The 14,379-nt window shown below is 31.2% G+C and overlaps 1 protein-coding gene across 1 annotated transcript; it reads right to left on the reverse strand.

Annotated features, from left to right (window-relative positions):
- Positions 1–709: 709 nt before the first annotated feature.
- Positions 710–6,023, reverse strand: LOC103497075 (protein SMAX1-LIKE 6). Its single transcript, XM_008459144.3, has 3 exons — positions 4,216–6,023; positions 2,765–3,008; positions 710–2,665 (listed from the first exon to the last, which is right to left on the reverse strand). Exons 1-3 carry the CDS (start codon positions 5,412–5,414, stop codon positions 800–802), a joined length of 3,309 nt encoding a protein of 1,102 aa, XP_008457366.1. The 5' UTR covers positions 5,415–6,023; the 3' UTR covers positions 710–799.
- Positions 6,024–14,379: the final 8,356 nt, after the last annotated feature.

The raw sequence follows: 14,379 nt of genomic DNA on the forward strand, positions 1-14,379 counted from the left end.
AATATATAACATTCAATTAAAAAAAAAAAACAAATTCCAAACCTTTCTTATTACAGAGGAATTTTATTTCAATTGTCTAAACATGGGTTTGGTTTCAAATGCCAAACCCCCTAATTCCAAATTCATGGCCCAAACACTCCATGCTTTTCGATGCAATTTCAACAATTCGGGATCATTCATATGTTTCATAATTCATTGAACATATAAAAGAAATATATATATATATATGACAATGAGCGGTGTGTTATTATGTTGAAAGCAAAAAAGTGTTAGAAGCTTGAAAGGAGTAGAGCAAGAATGATTTGAGTCTAATCTATGGTTTAAAGTAGTGTTGGATGTGCTTTGAGGTGATTAATCTCCTTAACAGTAATTAGTCTTTGCTAGCCAAAATTAGAGTCTTCATTAAGGATATTCTTTTTAGTACGTCTCCATTAATATCGCATATTGTTGTTCTGTTGTGTTCACCTATATTTTATTGACTATTAGACCTCAAAACAAAACATTTTTAAAATGATATCTAAAACAATATTTATTAGAGAGCTAAAATTGCAGTAATTCTTAAAGTTCAAGAACAGTAACCCTTAGTCGAGCAAATTCAGAGAGTCGAGAACATTTTGTAAAAAATCAAACCATGCAAAAAAACATGGATTGATTGTTATGCCCAAAAATTTCCGGACTTCTTTTTTTCTTTTATCAAGCAGTAAGAAACTGAAAAATGCTAATACTATCATCATACAAATATACTAATTTACATTACAACAAAAAAGAGAAAAAAAAGAAAAAACCAAAACTTTTGAGTTCAATTCAATTTGATTTTAGCAGGAAGAAAAATCCCAGCTGCTTGATCTTCCATTACACAATCTTCTTTACACACAAGTTTTATCACAGAACCACACCCCATTTGGTATTTGTGTTCTGCTTCTACAAAGCTTCTATGAAGAACCAACTCCAACCATTCTTCCATCGCATTTTTCTTCTCTGATACCCACTTTGCAGCAAGGATTTGGACTACGATTTTGTAGTCTATCTCGAGTACGACCTCACTTCCAAACACCCTTCTGAACTGCAAGTTGATTTCTTTCACTAGTTTTTCTGCTGCTTCGTCAAAATTGTATGGTTTAAACATGATCTTTTCGTCTACTTGTTCGAGGAATTCATCTACCCACGCTTCTGAACCTTCTGATGCCGAGTCGCTATCACAATCACCGTCGTTTGATTCATCTTCAACTTCTTCTACTGGGAGATTTAAGTCCAGGAAGGACATTGATGATGATGATGCCTTCTTCAGCTCGGTGAATTCGTCGTCCAGTTTCCTCTTTTTGAATATTGGGAGGTTTGAGCTTCCTCGAGGGGCAGACGTAATCCTCACATTCGTGTTGTTGCATTTACTTACATCACAGGTAAAACCTTGTACTGTTATTTGCATTTGACAATTTCTAGCTGCAAGTATTCTCTCCTCGGAAAATTCGGTCTGTTCTTCACTATCTAGATTTGAAGTTTTCTTAATCTTGTTTGTCAACGTCGTCAAAAAGATTGTATTATTGATCGTAAATTGTCTCCCATGTGAATCTAGAAACTTACCGGTTGCAATTGCCTGGGACAAGCAACTCTTAGCCCGAACGTCGGCCTTGTCTACATTCTCTAAAAGTACAACTGAGGACGGTTTCTTCCTCAACTCCCCAGCAATATAATCAACAACAGTTTGTCCTCGGAACCTCTCGTCGTAACCATTTAACCCTTGGCAGTCGAAGAGCGAGTTGGGTCGCCGATCCCTGTCCTGTGAGCCAAAATCAACTGAGATTAGATTCTCTCTGCTTCCAAACACCAACTCAGCAAGTGCAAAGGAAATTTTCCGCTTTCCCATCATGTCCGGTCCAAGGAACGTTAGCCAAATATCTCCCCTGGAATTCGAGCTACGACGTCTTCCACCACCAGTTCGACAACGAAGAATGGTTTCGACAATAGAAGTTGTGGCTCTACCTTGCCAGCTAACCTTTTCATTCAGAGCATTCCAGAGTGATTTAAATTCTCTCATATCGAGCCCCTGTCCAGCACTCAGATCAGAGAAACCGGAGGATTTGCCCGGATTATTGTTGCTTGGCCTACTATATTCGGTTTTATTCGAGCCAGTTAAGTGTTGAATGCAAACTTTTTGACTTTCTAAGTCTACAATTTTTCTCTTGTTCTCACCGGCAGATGCATACAATGTCCCCAATCCCAAATCAGTGGTGACGGAGATAAAGGATGAGGGTAATGGTTTATCAGAGTGAAGATGCCCTTTTGGAACAACAGGGTTCGAGAAAATCCGAAGACTCTCGGCTTCACCTGGAGATGCTCTAGTTACAATATTCGATTGGAAATTATCGGTATGAGAATCGGAAATCTCCGATATCTGCCTGGCCTGCTTTGTGTTTAAATTGTTTTGCAAGTCTCTAGATAAGCAAGGATGGCCAATTACAAATCTATCTCCAGTTACAGATGATGGTTCTTCACCACTTCTTTCATGATCTAAAGCAAATCGAGGCGACTCAAACGACACCCCATGCATGGTATGGGAAGTGTCAAGTTTAGGAAACAGTTGTCTTTGATGAAGACGACAGATATCGTTCCACTTCTTTTGTAAGCCAATTACCTTATCACTCATTGCACTTCTATCGTCTCTGGTCTGCGCTGGATCAAGAATTTCATAAGAAAAAAATTACTTGGCAGTAAAATCCACGACATTAGAGAAGTCGAAAAAATTGACTTCGAAAGAGTTACACACCTTATACATATCAAATTCCTTGCATTTAGCATCAAGCTCAGTCGGTGGCATATGTAAGGAACTTTCGGAGTGATGACCAAGGACGGTACTAGATCCTGGCTTCCATATAGCAGCAACTTCTTGCTCGAATTTATCGGTGCATTGATGACAGCGAGTAAACGATTGATTCGGGCTGCTTAACTGACTTGGGAAATTAGATTGCGAAGGAAAAAATCCACCAAATGGAACAAAAGATCCCATGAAGCTGCAAATTAGACAAGCATCAATTGTAAGATCCATTATACATGGAACTCAAAACATGATTCTACTCGAGAAGATATAAGTTTCTAAATGATAAAACATTTGGTAAAACGAAAATTTGAAACCTTTCATGTCCTTGTTCAATCTCAAAGATTACTGTTAGGCTCAATTTTTCAGACCAAACAAAAAAAGTTACATAAATACTTCAAATTCTAACTCAAGGGTTCGGTAGGTGTCCAACAATGATCCTAGAGCATACAGTAATACATAGTACCACAATAGGACATGCACGTTTCCAAACCATTCATTTTCAAGTTACTTCAAAATTAACTTTGGTTTTCGTAGTTCATCCTTTGTTTATTTTGGTTATTGTGCTCTTCGAATGACGATTTTGATTCTCTTTGGTCTCCCTATACTTTTAACAGTGTGAATTCAAAATAAATCTACGTCATAAACTGTGGATTGAAAGAGTATTGCGGGGTGCATAACTAAAAACTGACATTTTAAAAGTATCTAGGCCAAAATGAAACAAAACCGACTAAAGAAAATACAATTTAACCATGAGGGAAACCAATATCACGTGGAGAAGGTAACCATTAATGCCTTTCTATTGTCATCAGTGTGTCCTATTCTAACATAAACTTTACATTAACATTCTTCCTTTCTATTTTCCCATTTTAAAATACATTTCCCAAAATCATACAACACACAACAAAAAAATAGCAAAATTTTAATATTGAGATTTAAAAAAAAAAACTTTTTTTTTTTGTAAATAAAATAATACAGAAAGAATCAAAAGAGAAACCAGAAACAAAACGAAAAAAACAAGAAACCAGATCTGAGAACACATTATAATAACCCCCTTTTCTCTTCCCAATTCACTCATCAATTCCAACAAAAAGAAAAACAAATCCCATACTTCTAATGATTGAAGTAATCAACAGAGACATGTTTCATTAAACTAAGAATGTATCAATAAACAAAAAAAAACCCACAATCTAAAAATGAAAAGATACACCATAAAAAAATGGTCCTTCTTCATCTTTATGTATTACTTCTTATTGTTCTTGTTCATTGAACAGCAGATTAAAAAAATGTACAAGAATGGAAAAGGTGGGATTTTTATCATTTTTCAGCAGCAAAAGTAATATTAAAAAACAACCCATTTGAGAAGAGATAAGAATGTATAAAAAGCTTAAAAGAAAACTCACCTAGATTTGGCTCCAAAAACATCTACCATAGGCTTGGAAGTTATGGGAAGAAGATGAAGATCCCAATCCTTTTCAATGGTAGAAAACTTAGCAAGAAACTTCTCATGCATTCTATAAGTTCCAACAGCTCCAATTAGCCATACTTTTCCATTGTAAAGCTTCAACAAATCAGTGAGTTGAGATACTACAAAACTCATTCCATTATGAACTTCTTCTTCTTCATCTTCTTCTTCTTCAGTGAAGAAACCACTCAATTCTCCATAATTCACAACAATACCTGGCCCTGAACATTGCTGAACCATCCCAAAAATTTCCTCAAACTTCGATCTCATTGTCTCTTTACTCCCATTTCCACTCACAAACTCAGATATTTCCTTCTCTATACAAATTACTTTCAATCCAGAAATTTCCATTGGAAGACTCTCTGTTTTGCATCTCTGAACACAATCCGTGAAGCTCCGGAGAGCATCAGCAGCATAAACACCAATCAACAATGGATTTCTCCCTGTTTTTCTCACCAGAATTTCACCGATTCGTCTAGTATTTGCATCGTCGTCGCCGTTACCATACCCACCAGAGAAAGGGAAAGGGAAATTCCGGTGACCAAGATCGGAATCGGTGAGATTGCAGAGGAAAATGGGAGGGCAACGAGCAGAACGAGGGAATCGAGAAGCATGGTGAGTCAAAGGAGGATGCATTATCGCTAATTTAATATCGCAGCTTCGAAACCCAGCTTCACCAAAAACCCTACTCACAATCGGATCATCAAGAATCGATAAAATAAAATACTTAAGCTCAACCTTCAAAATCGAAGGGGTTTGTTGCTGATTATGAATCTGATGGAGATGGAAGCTTTCCGGGTGCCGCCGTTGATTAGCTTGAGATCGTTTAATGGCAGCCATAAGAGAATTAGAAACCGGCGGTTCTTCAGTGGGTTTAGAGGAAGGGAGACGGTCGAGAGATACGCCGACGGACAAGTCGAGTGCTCGGAACTGAAGACGTGGAAGGTACGCGCAGCTGCGGGCGCGTGAACAGGCATCACGAAGGGTGGACGAAGGTAAAGATAATAAAGCAGAGACAGCGTGAAGGGAAGTAGTTTGAGCGTGGCAGCGACGGCGGGCGACAGAAACGGCGTCGTCTAAAGCTCTGGCCGCCTCGTCCGTCAAGCATTGCCTCGCAGCGCTCACCGGCGTCGGCATCGCCGGCCAGCATAAGAAACCCCCTTTTTTGGTATAAACAAACCCCAAAAACAGAGGAATAAACAGAGTCAAAAACAGAGAGAGAGTTGTAATAGATAGGATTGAAGTTGAATCGAAAGCTTTTTTCTTAGAAAAAAAATTAAAAAAAAAAATAAAGAAGAAAAGGGAAAAGAAATAGGCTAAGATTGGTTCACTTCAACAACTTTTGGGAAATAAATAATTGGATTATTGTAGGCCAGAGAGAGAAGGAAATGGAAGAGTATAAAAGAGAAACACACAAAATACAAAACAGAGGTTTGGTTTGATGTTTGAGTTGGATTCTGGTTTCTTCTTGTTGTTCTTGTTAATGGGTGATCGAAGTTGGTGGAGGTCCGGCGAACGGCGGTGGAGGGGGAAGTGGTGGAGCTAAGAAGTGGGGGCAGAGTTGAGTGGGGCAATTCATCAAACACCTTCTGAGCATTGGTTCTTCAACTTCTACAAGGAAAAAAAGAAAGAAAAAAAAGGGAAATAACTGTTTTTGTTGTGATGGGTTGCTTTGGTTTATTGAAAATGAAAACTAGAGAGGAAAATTAGAACTTTGTGTTTTTGTTTTTTGTTTTTTTGTATTTCTTCTAGTTCATAATTTTGAGATCTTTAGATTAGATGCCGTATCCACTTAACCAAATGGACCAATAACTCAACTGTGCTACTTGGAAATTTAGGGGTCAATCTTCTTTTTCTTTCTTTCTTTCTTATATTACCAATTTAATCCACTCAAAATATTTAGCTTACTCTCTAATAGATTCTTACACTTTTAATTGTACATCTAATCAATTTAAGAAGTTTTGAGTTTTGTGTTTAATCAAATCTTTAACACTTTGGTTGTTAGAGTCATTGTAGAAGTTGGTGACGATAATTGAAACATTGGAGAGAGGAAGAGTTGGATGTAGTAACCAAATTGTAAAAGTTAGAGAAAGGGAGATTAGAATAATCATTACTCTCCATTAGATTAACACATATCTCGAATACTAAGTGAACTAATATATTTCATGCGAGATTAAGCCTCAAACACTCTTAAGCATTAAACTTTCAATCTTAAAATGAGCTTCAAACACTTCTAAAATGTAGATAATGAAGCATATAAAGTTATAAATGACGTTGGTGTTTATAGACTCAATTTTCAAAATAGATAACCAAAATTCAAATAGTTGTCAAATAAATACTTTAATCATATAGGAACTAAGTCCGCATTCACCATATCTAATGAAACATGGTGTAATTTTAATAGGACTTCATTCATAGATCAATCGTAATGAGCATCTATTAGGCTTGGGCGGGGGTTCAAGTAGTATGCTACCCCTATAGTACATATTGAGATTTTTGGCATTGACAAACTTGCATATGAAAATGTCGAAATGTCACACTGTAGCTCAACGATACCTAATGAAAGCAATAGGCTAAACTACTTACAAGACATAAAGACAACGCAATTTAGGGGTATTCGAGCATAAACCGTAGGCAAACAGTGCGTAAATAAACAATATTGAGGGTAACAATAACAATAGTGTGACAAATTCATAATCTTCATACTGTAGCAATAAAAAATAATTGTAACGATAACAATATTTATCGATAAGTCTCATGTACTTTTCAAATGCAATCAAATTGATCACGTCTTCGCTCCTTAATCGAATTAGTTTATCGCCCGCATATTTGAAGATGAATCCTACAATTCATTACCAAAAAAAGTCCACAAATTTCCATGGATGAGATACATTTTAGTTAGAATAAACATGACATAGATGGTAAAGTAGAGGGAGGAAGAAGGTATTTAATTTCCTTTTATTCCATTATGAAGTGAGAGAGAAATATGTGTGATTGTGTAGTGTTTGAAGTGATTGGTCTTCACTATTTATGATAAACACACTTTTCTTTTCTCCTTCTTATTTTGATGTGAATGTTTTCTTTCTATTTTCTGTCTCTTTTCATCTTTTTCTTATTATCTTTTTTATCTTATACATTAATAGATAGACATACAAAATTATTTCTAACCTTTATTCAAAAAGATAATAATTATATTACGTTAAAATATTATTTTAATCGTGTAATGTAAATTTTTCTAATAAAACTTAAATTTAGTTCAGCAACAATACTTTTTTATTGAAATTCGTTGAATAATTATAACAATTTTCATATAAAAAATTAGTGAAAATACTGATAAATAAATAAAAAGTAACAAAAAAAAAAAACTACAATAAACGGTAGTAAGAGTTAAGTTTAAGATTTATTGAAAGTTCAAAGATTAAGATTAAATATTTAGAAATAAGCAGAGTAAAGTTATAAAGTATAAAGACCAAAATGATATATTAACCTAATAACAATAATTTATAACTTTTTGTAAATGATTCCATATCCCTTATTTAATCTTTATCTTAAATAGAAGTTTTTGATAAATAGTTTATTAAAATATATGTTAATAATTAATGGGTTTTTTTAATAAAAAAAAAAAGAAACAAATTACTTACCCTTCATATAAATGACAAAAAACTCTAAATATTTTTGTCCATTTTTTGTACATTTGGCAACTTTCTGTTAATCAATGTGATATAATTTTAATCTATTTGTTATGTTTGATATATTTTACACGACTAAACTGCTTTACGTATAATGAAACATTGAAAAACCGAACTGATTTATTGGTTAAATTTGGTTTTTAATATAAAATTAGACATTGCAGTATATACTTGGATATCCCAAATGCCTCATCATCACTTATATACGACATGATCATTATCTTATCTAAGGATTGTGTAACTTTAGTTGCATTCTCAACAACTTTCTCCTCGAACAAAGCATCATCGAATCTCCCCTCAAATAGTTACACATCTACCTAAATCTAGGAGATAGTTGTTCTCACACTCATATACACTTGATCATTCCTTTATCTAATTGATTTAGGTCTTTGACCACCTTCTCAACAACTACTTGGGATGTGATGAAATGTAAAATTGGAGTTGGTTGAGTCTTGCAAGATTGAATATATGTGCGCATTGCAACGTGTGGAGGGTAAAACACAAAGCTTTTGATGTTCTATATGTTGAGGTTTGTGATAATCTTTGGAATACAAGTTGTCGTATCAAATGTGCATATACATTTAGTGGTGGAATCAGACAATTTAAAAAATGTACAATTATTAAACGAAAACAATGGTATGTTTATTCCGTTAGCAATGGATCGTTGTAAGTTATTTCTAACACAAAAATCCATTTTGAAATATTTCCAAGTTTAGCAATTTTTTTTCAAAGAAATATATTCTTTTTTATCTTACTTTTGAAAGGGAAAAAAAATCTTTAAATTAGATTTTGTTTATTTTATTGTATTCCAAAGTGATTCTATATATTACAACTATACTTTTTACTACAGATTTAAACATTTTCAAAGTAACCTATTTCTTAGAAGTTTCTTTTAACTTTACAAATTATTAATTTTTCCAAAGACAAAATTTTTGATATTTTATAAAAATTATTCCAAAACACACATCCCAACCAACTTCAACCTTTAGTAGTAACTAATTAATATATCACTAACATATTAGCTACCTATTTTAAAATGTCGTTTTATACTCATGTCAATTTCAAATTAACCGACCAAAAAAGATTTGTTAAACAATCTCCAATACCTTTTGGAATTTAAAAAAACTACCAAACACACAAAGATTTAAACAACATTAAACATTATCAAATGAATCATATGTTGTACTATGCTTTAAGAAAAGTTGACATTTTAAATAGAGTACGCACAACATTAAAGAATGTGTCATAATCACATACAAAAGTTATTGTCATCAACGGTATAATATGCTTTTATAGGAAAAGAAAAAATCAAACTACTTAAAAGAAGGTAAATTCTCACAAGTCACATAATCAAGAATCTTACAACTTTAATTTGCACAACAATATATCAACGTTTGAGTGCAGTTTCGTTAATCAGTCAATAGACTTTCGTATGAAAAATATTTTAAGACAGTTAAATTGAGATACATAATTTATTAACGAAAACATACATACATGTACGTGTATTTTAAGATGAATTAGAAAATCATGGTTGAATGGTTTGGAGATATAAAAATTCGTTACTGAAAGGTATACCAAATTCAAATGTCTAAATGTTGGAAGTTTTTTGGATTTGGAATAAGCAAAGGATGTTTTCTAGTTACAAATATAGGAAATTTGAAAAAAAATTCTTTGACTATTCTTTCAATAAAAATATTAAAGGAAGAAAGAAAAAACAAAATATCAATTGGGCACATGTAACACAAATAAATTAGTATCATTTTATTCTATTCACATTTCTATATACTTTTTTTTTCAATCATTTATATACAACAAATATGCTTTTTTTTTTTTAATATATATTTGTTCTATAGCAATGTCATGATGTTATTGCCTAACCAATGATATTTGGATAAAATTTATATTAAAACATAATTTGAAAGGATTTAAGATATTTTCAAATAAAATCCTCCAGTAAGCATCAAAATCTAGAGAGTAGTTTTGTAATTACCTAAACAAATCAATTTTTAGTCGCTTTAGATTAAAATTTCGAGTTATATTTTCAATGCATTAAGAGTATTGATTTAAGTAATTTAATTAAAAGAAAGTTTGAAAGCTTATCTTTTTTTTAGTAGTTGTGAACATCACCAGGTTGGAGTTGGTTTTTCAATCAAACTAACCTTATCCACAAAAGAATACAAATCGTTGGTTAATCTATAGTCGATTTAGGGTCAACTTATACCTTTGAAAAAATTTTAAAAATATTTTTGGTTTGGATTTTTTCCAAATTGACACCAAGTGAACCTTTCCTTATCACTACCTGTCCATCTTCTATTAGGACAATTTTGGTTAGTTGACTCTTTTTTCGATCTATCATGTTCATCGCTAATTTCTTATAAAAGAAGTTCCACTTTTTTTCCTTTCGCAACAAGCTTAGATCGAATGGTTTTTTTAGTAGATCGAGAGTTTATAATACAATAACAAAATCAAGACTTAAAAGGTAATGTTTTATAAAATTGAATGTTATGTTTGGTTCATGATCACTCACCGTTTAATGTTTTATAAAATTATTTTTGAATCATGTGATCCAAACAATATAATTTTTTTAAAATCAACGTTTTCATGTTTATATCCTACCGAAAAGTTAAAATTTAAATTTTAAAATACATAATTTTCCTAATAAAAATAGTTTAAAATATTTATAAGCGTTCTAACTTTTTTGAAAATGTATCATCAATTACCTTTAAAACAATCGTTCAAGTTAGGAACAAGTTCATTTAAAGTTAAACACAAATCTAAAATTCCGTTGTTAGATTTTATATAGAACATATTCGAAAAAAACCATTTTTTTTAGAAGTCTTTACTATTTTCACAAATTCTATTTAAGATTGTTTTCATGTTCCTTACATGAACGAAAACACAATAATTGACAAATGGTTCCAAAATATTAAAACTATTTTAAAAAAGAAAAAGAAAAAATTGGTACCCAAGGTTTGATTGATATATTGAAGTTCCACCTTTATAAAATTTTTGATACCGACAAAATTTTTAGAAAACTTTATAAAATTGTTATAATAAGTAAATGAAACTTTGACTGTGGTTTTAATTAGACTATGATAGATCATTTTTAACCATCATTTTTATAAAAGTAAAAGTAAGAAAAAAAAAACAGCTATGTTAATCACAATTTGCATACTTGAATTTCGAAGACAATAAACAAACACAATCAATAACTATCAACATCTGATTCCTACGATTACAACATTATTGTAATTTATAACGAAACAAATTAACAAAGATGAGGTAAGTATTTTTGAAAATGTATTAAAATTTATTTAAGAAAAGAAAAGATACGCAATCTAGAGAGAGATCCAAAGGTCACAATCAATCAAAGAAACGCCCACTAGGAGAGGACAAATGCTATGGGAAGTGCCCAATCACATCACTCAAATATTTAATCAAACGGCTGATGAAATACCAAGTGGCTTACAATTCTACAAACAAATGCACATGATCCTAGCCTTATAAATAATAATAATAATACTAATAATAATAATAATATTTCTCTCTATTTTTCTTTTTTATATTTTTTAAAAATTAATTAGTTTTTATTTATTTATTTGGGTTTGAAAAGGAATGAGTGATGAGAGGAAAAAAAAAAAAAAAGTGTTTGATTTGACATGCTTTGGTCTTTTCTTGCAGTCTCAATTTATGAATTATTGCTTTCTATATGTTGCCTTCACCTTCCAATTCCATTTTACCTTTTTTTCACCTTTTTGGTAAAAGTAAAATTTCAGTACTTACTTTCTTTTACATCCAATTTTTATGCTTTTTAAGTGTAAAATTTCAACCTTTTTTCCCTTTTGGTGCTCAAATAAAAAAAAAATTATACATATATATATATATAATATATTTGTAACTTTAATCACCACATTTGCAAATAAAAGTTTTTCAGAGAATGTTTTCTTTTTTCTCCCTCATAAATGTTAATCCTCAGCTTTAGGAAGTATATAATATGGGCTTCTACGTGGATGTATGATGACATCTAGTTAGAAATTAAAATGATTATTGTATTTATTTAAGTGAAAATCAAACACTTTTATTTTTTAAAATTTTGTTTGCACAAAATTTAAATGGAATTAATTTCTTTATTGTAGTTAGTTTGGTTTAAGATGATAATAATGATAATACTAATAACGTCATATTGGAGAGTAGAAGTGTTTTGGAGATGTTTGTTGTTGCAATTCCATAAAAGGGAATTTGTAAATTAATTGAAAACAGCAAAATATTAAAATTAATTAGCAAAACTCATTAAACTCTTTTTACTCAAATTAAGTTTTTTACTACATAGTTTTTTTGTTTTATCCATAACAATTTCCTTATTTATATATATATATAATTTAATTTTAAAATAAATATTAATTTGAATTGGAATATTTTGTGACTATTCCATTCCCGAACAGCCCAACTGATTTCGTCAACGGGTAGAAATTAATACTCGCCCACTTGCTCTATATACTCATAAAACTAAGCAAGCTAAGAAGTTCACTTATCTCTACTCACATCATTATTTATCTCTAATTTCTTTTTGCCCTCTATCTAATTATCTTTATGATTCTCATTTAAAGAAAAAATTTAATAAAAAGAAGTATGTGATGTATTTGCTCCAAAATACATGTATTATTTTTCTTTCCAGTAAAAGAAATGAATTTCAAGACTCTCTTTCCATTTCATTGGTCGCTTTCGCCATTAAATAAATATTTAAACAATTAATGAATAATAATAATAATAAGAAGAAGAAGAAGAAGAAGAAGAAGAAGAAGTGAGTTAGGCGCGTGGAGAAGAGGAACAAATAAAAAGGCGTGAGAATATGATGACTATACAAACTATTTGGAGAGAGGGAGAGAGAGAGAGAGGACAAAGAAAAGGAAAGACTCTTAAAAAAACTTCACTTTCTAGAAAAAGGCCTTTTTTTCTATTTCTTAATTAGGAAAAGTTATGAATTGTTTGTTTACAAAATTTTATAAATAAATAAATAAATAATTGTTATGTGTAGGTCTGTACTTTTTCTTCCCCATTACTACTCATTCTTTTTTATTTCTTTTCTCATTTTCAAATCCATATTAAATTTCAAATTTTGGAACAAAAAAAAATGTTTAGTATTACCTCAAATTTACCTTTGTTGGTAAGGTAAATTTGCGTCATTTCTTACTTGTTTGTACAATCATTATTGCATATTACTTCTGATTCACTCAATTATTTTCACTGTTGTTGTTTTCATTCAAAAGATTTGTTGGATTACATTTTCATTAAAGTGTTTAAGCTAAGGAACTTTTATTATCTAACACATTTTTTTAGATCAAACTTAAAACCAAAGATTTTTCTTACAAGCTTTTAGGAATTATAAAGGTTACATATGTTACAAAATTGAAAAGATTTCAAATAACCATTGATATTAGAGCTAATTTTTAGTTTTAGATAGGTGCAAGCATGTTAATCATAATTAGGGAATCAAAGGTTGATGAGGTGAAAGTTGTGGTGGAAGGCATGACCGAGGTTTTCAAGTATTGGTTGGATTTGATTCTCCGGAGGTGATTAATTTATTGAATTGTGTTTGGACTTTGATTTGTTTGAAGTTGATTTTTTTTTTTTTTTTTTGCCTAATCTATTCATATCGATAATTTTTGTAAGATTTTTAGAGAGGATAACAAAACTGGTCACAATCTTGGCTCTTTGTCCTCCTCTTCTTAATCCTCTTTGGTATGGAAAGCCACCTTTCTTGTTTTTGTTCTTCCCAGAATTCTGGAAGGGGTGTGATTGGTTGGTTTTTGGTTTTTATTGTTTGTTTTTTTAGAAAAACATTTTGTTAAAATTTTTGAGTTTTGGAAAAGTTATTTCATGACAAATTTGAGTAAAGGAATAAAGTTGATAACTTTTAACTAAATTCAATAGTTTAATTTGACATAGTCGTAAATTTCTAATATGATCTTATATAATGTGATATGCTCTAAACTTTGACATTCTCTCTTTAAATTTTATTTTAGTGAAAATTCATTTATTAGGTTTTGAAATTATTTCTAAATAGTCATTGAATTTATTGACATGATTAGAGTATTTTTGGAAAATATTATATTATTCTTATATATTCTTTATTTTAGTGTGTTTTAATATGGTTATATATATGGTTGTAATATTTTATTATTATCAATCAATCATCAATAAAATACCGATATTTCATACAATCTAACAGAATTAATTTTAACCACTTGTTGACTAACGAAAAAGTAATATGACATGTTGAGTCGACAACTATTATTGTTTTTTTTTGGATGAAGTAGCTCCTTCTCTCCTCTATCTCCTCCATCAGTCCACCAAACCCTAGTTCGAGAGTTGGTTAAACATTCACCGATGATCTTATGGAAATGTCCAAATAG

The sequence above is a fragment of the Cucumis melo genome, chromosome 12, assembly GCF_025177605.1.
Source record: "Cucumis melo cultivar AY chromosome 12, USDA_Cmelo_AY_1.0, whole genome shotgun sequence".
Lineage (NCBI taxonomy): Eukaryota > Viridiplantae > Streptophyta > Magnoliopsida > Cucurbitales > Cucurbitaceae > Cucumis > Cucumis melo.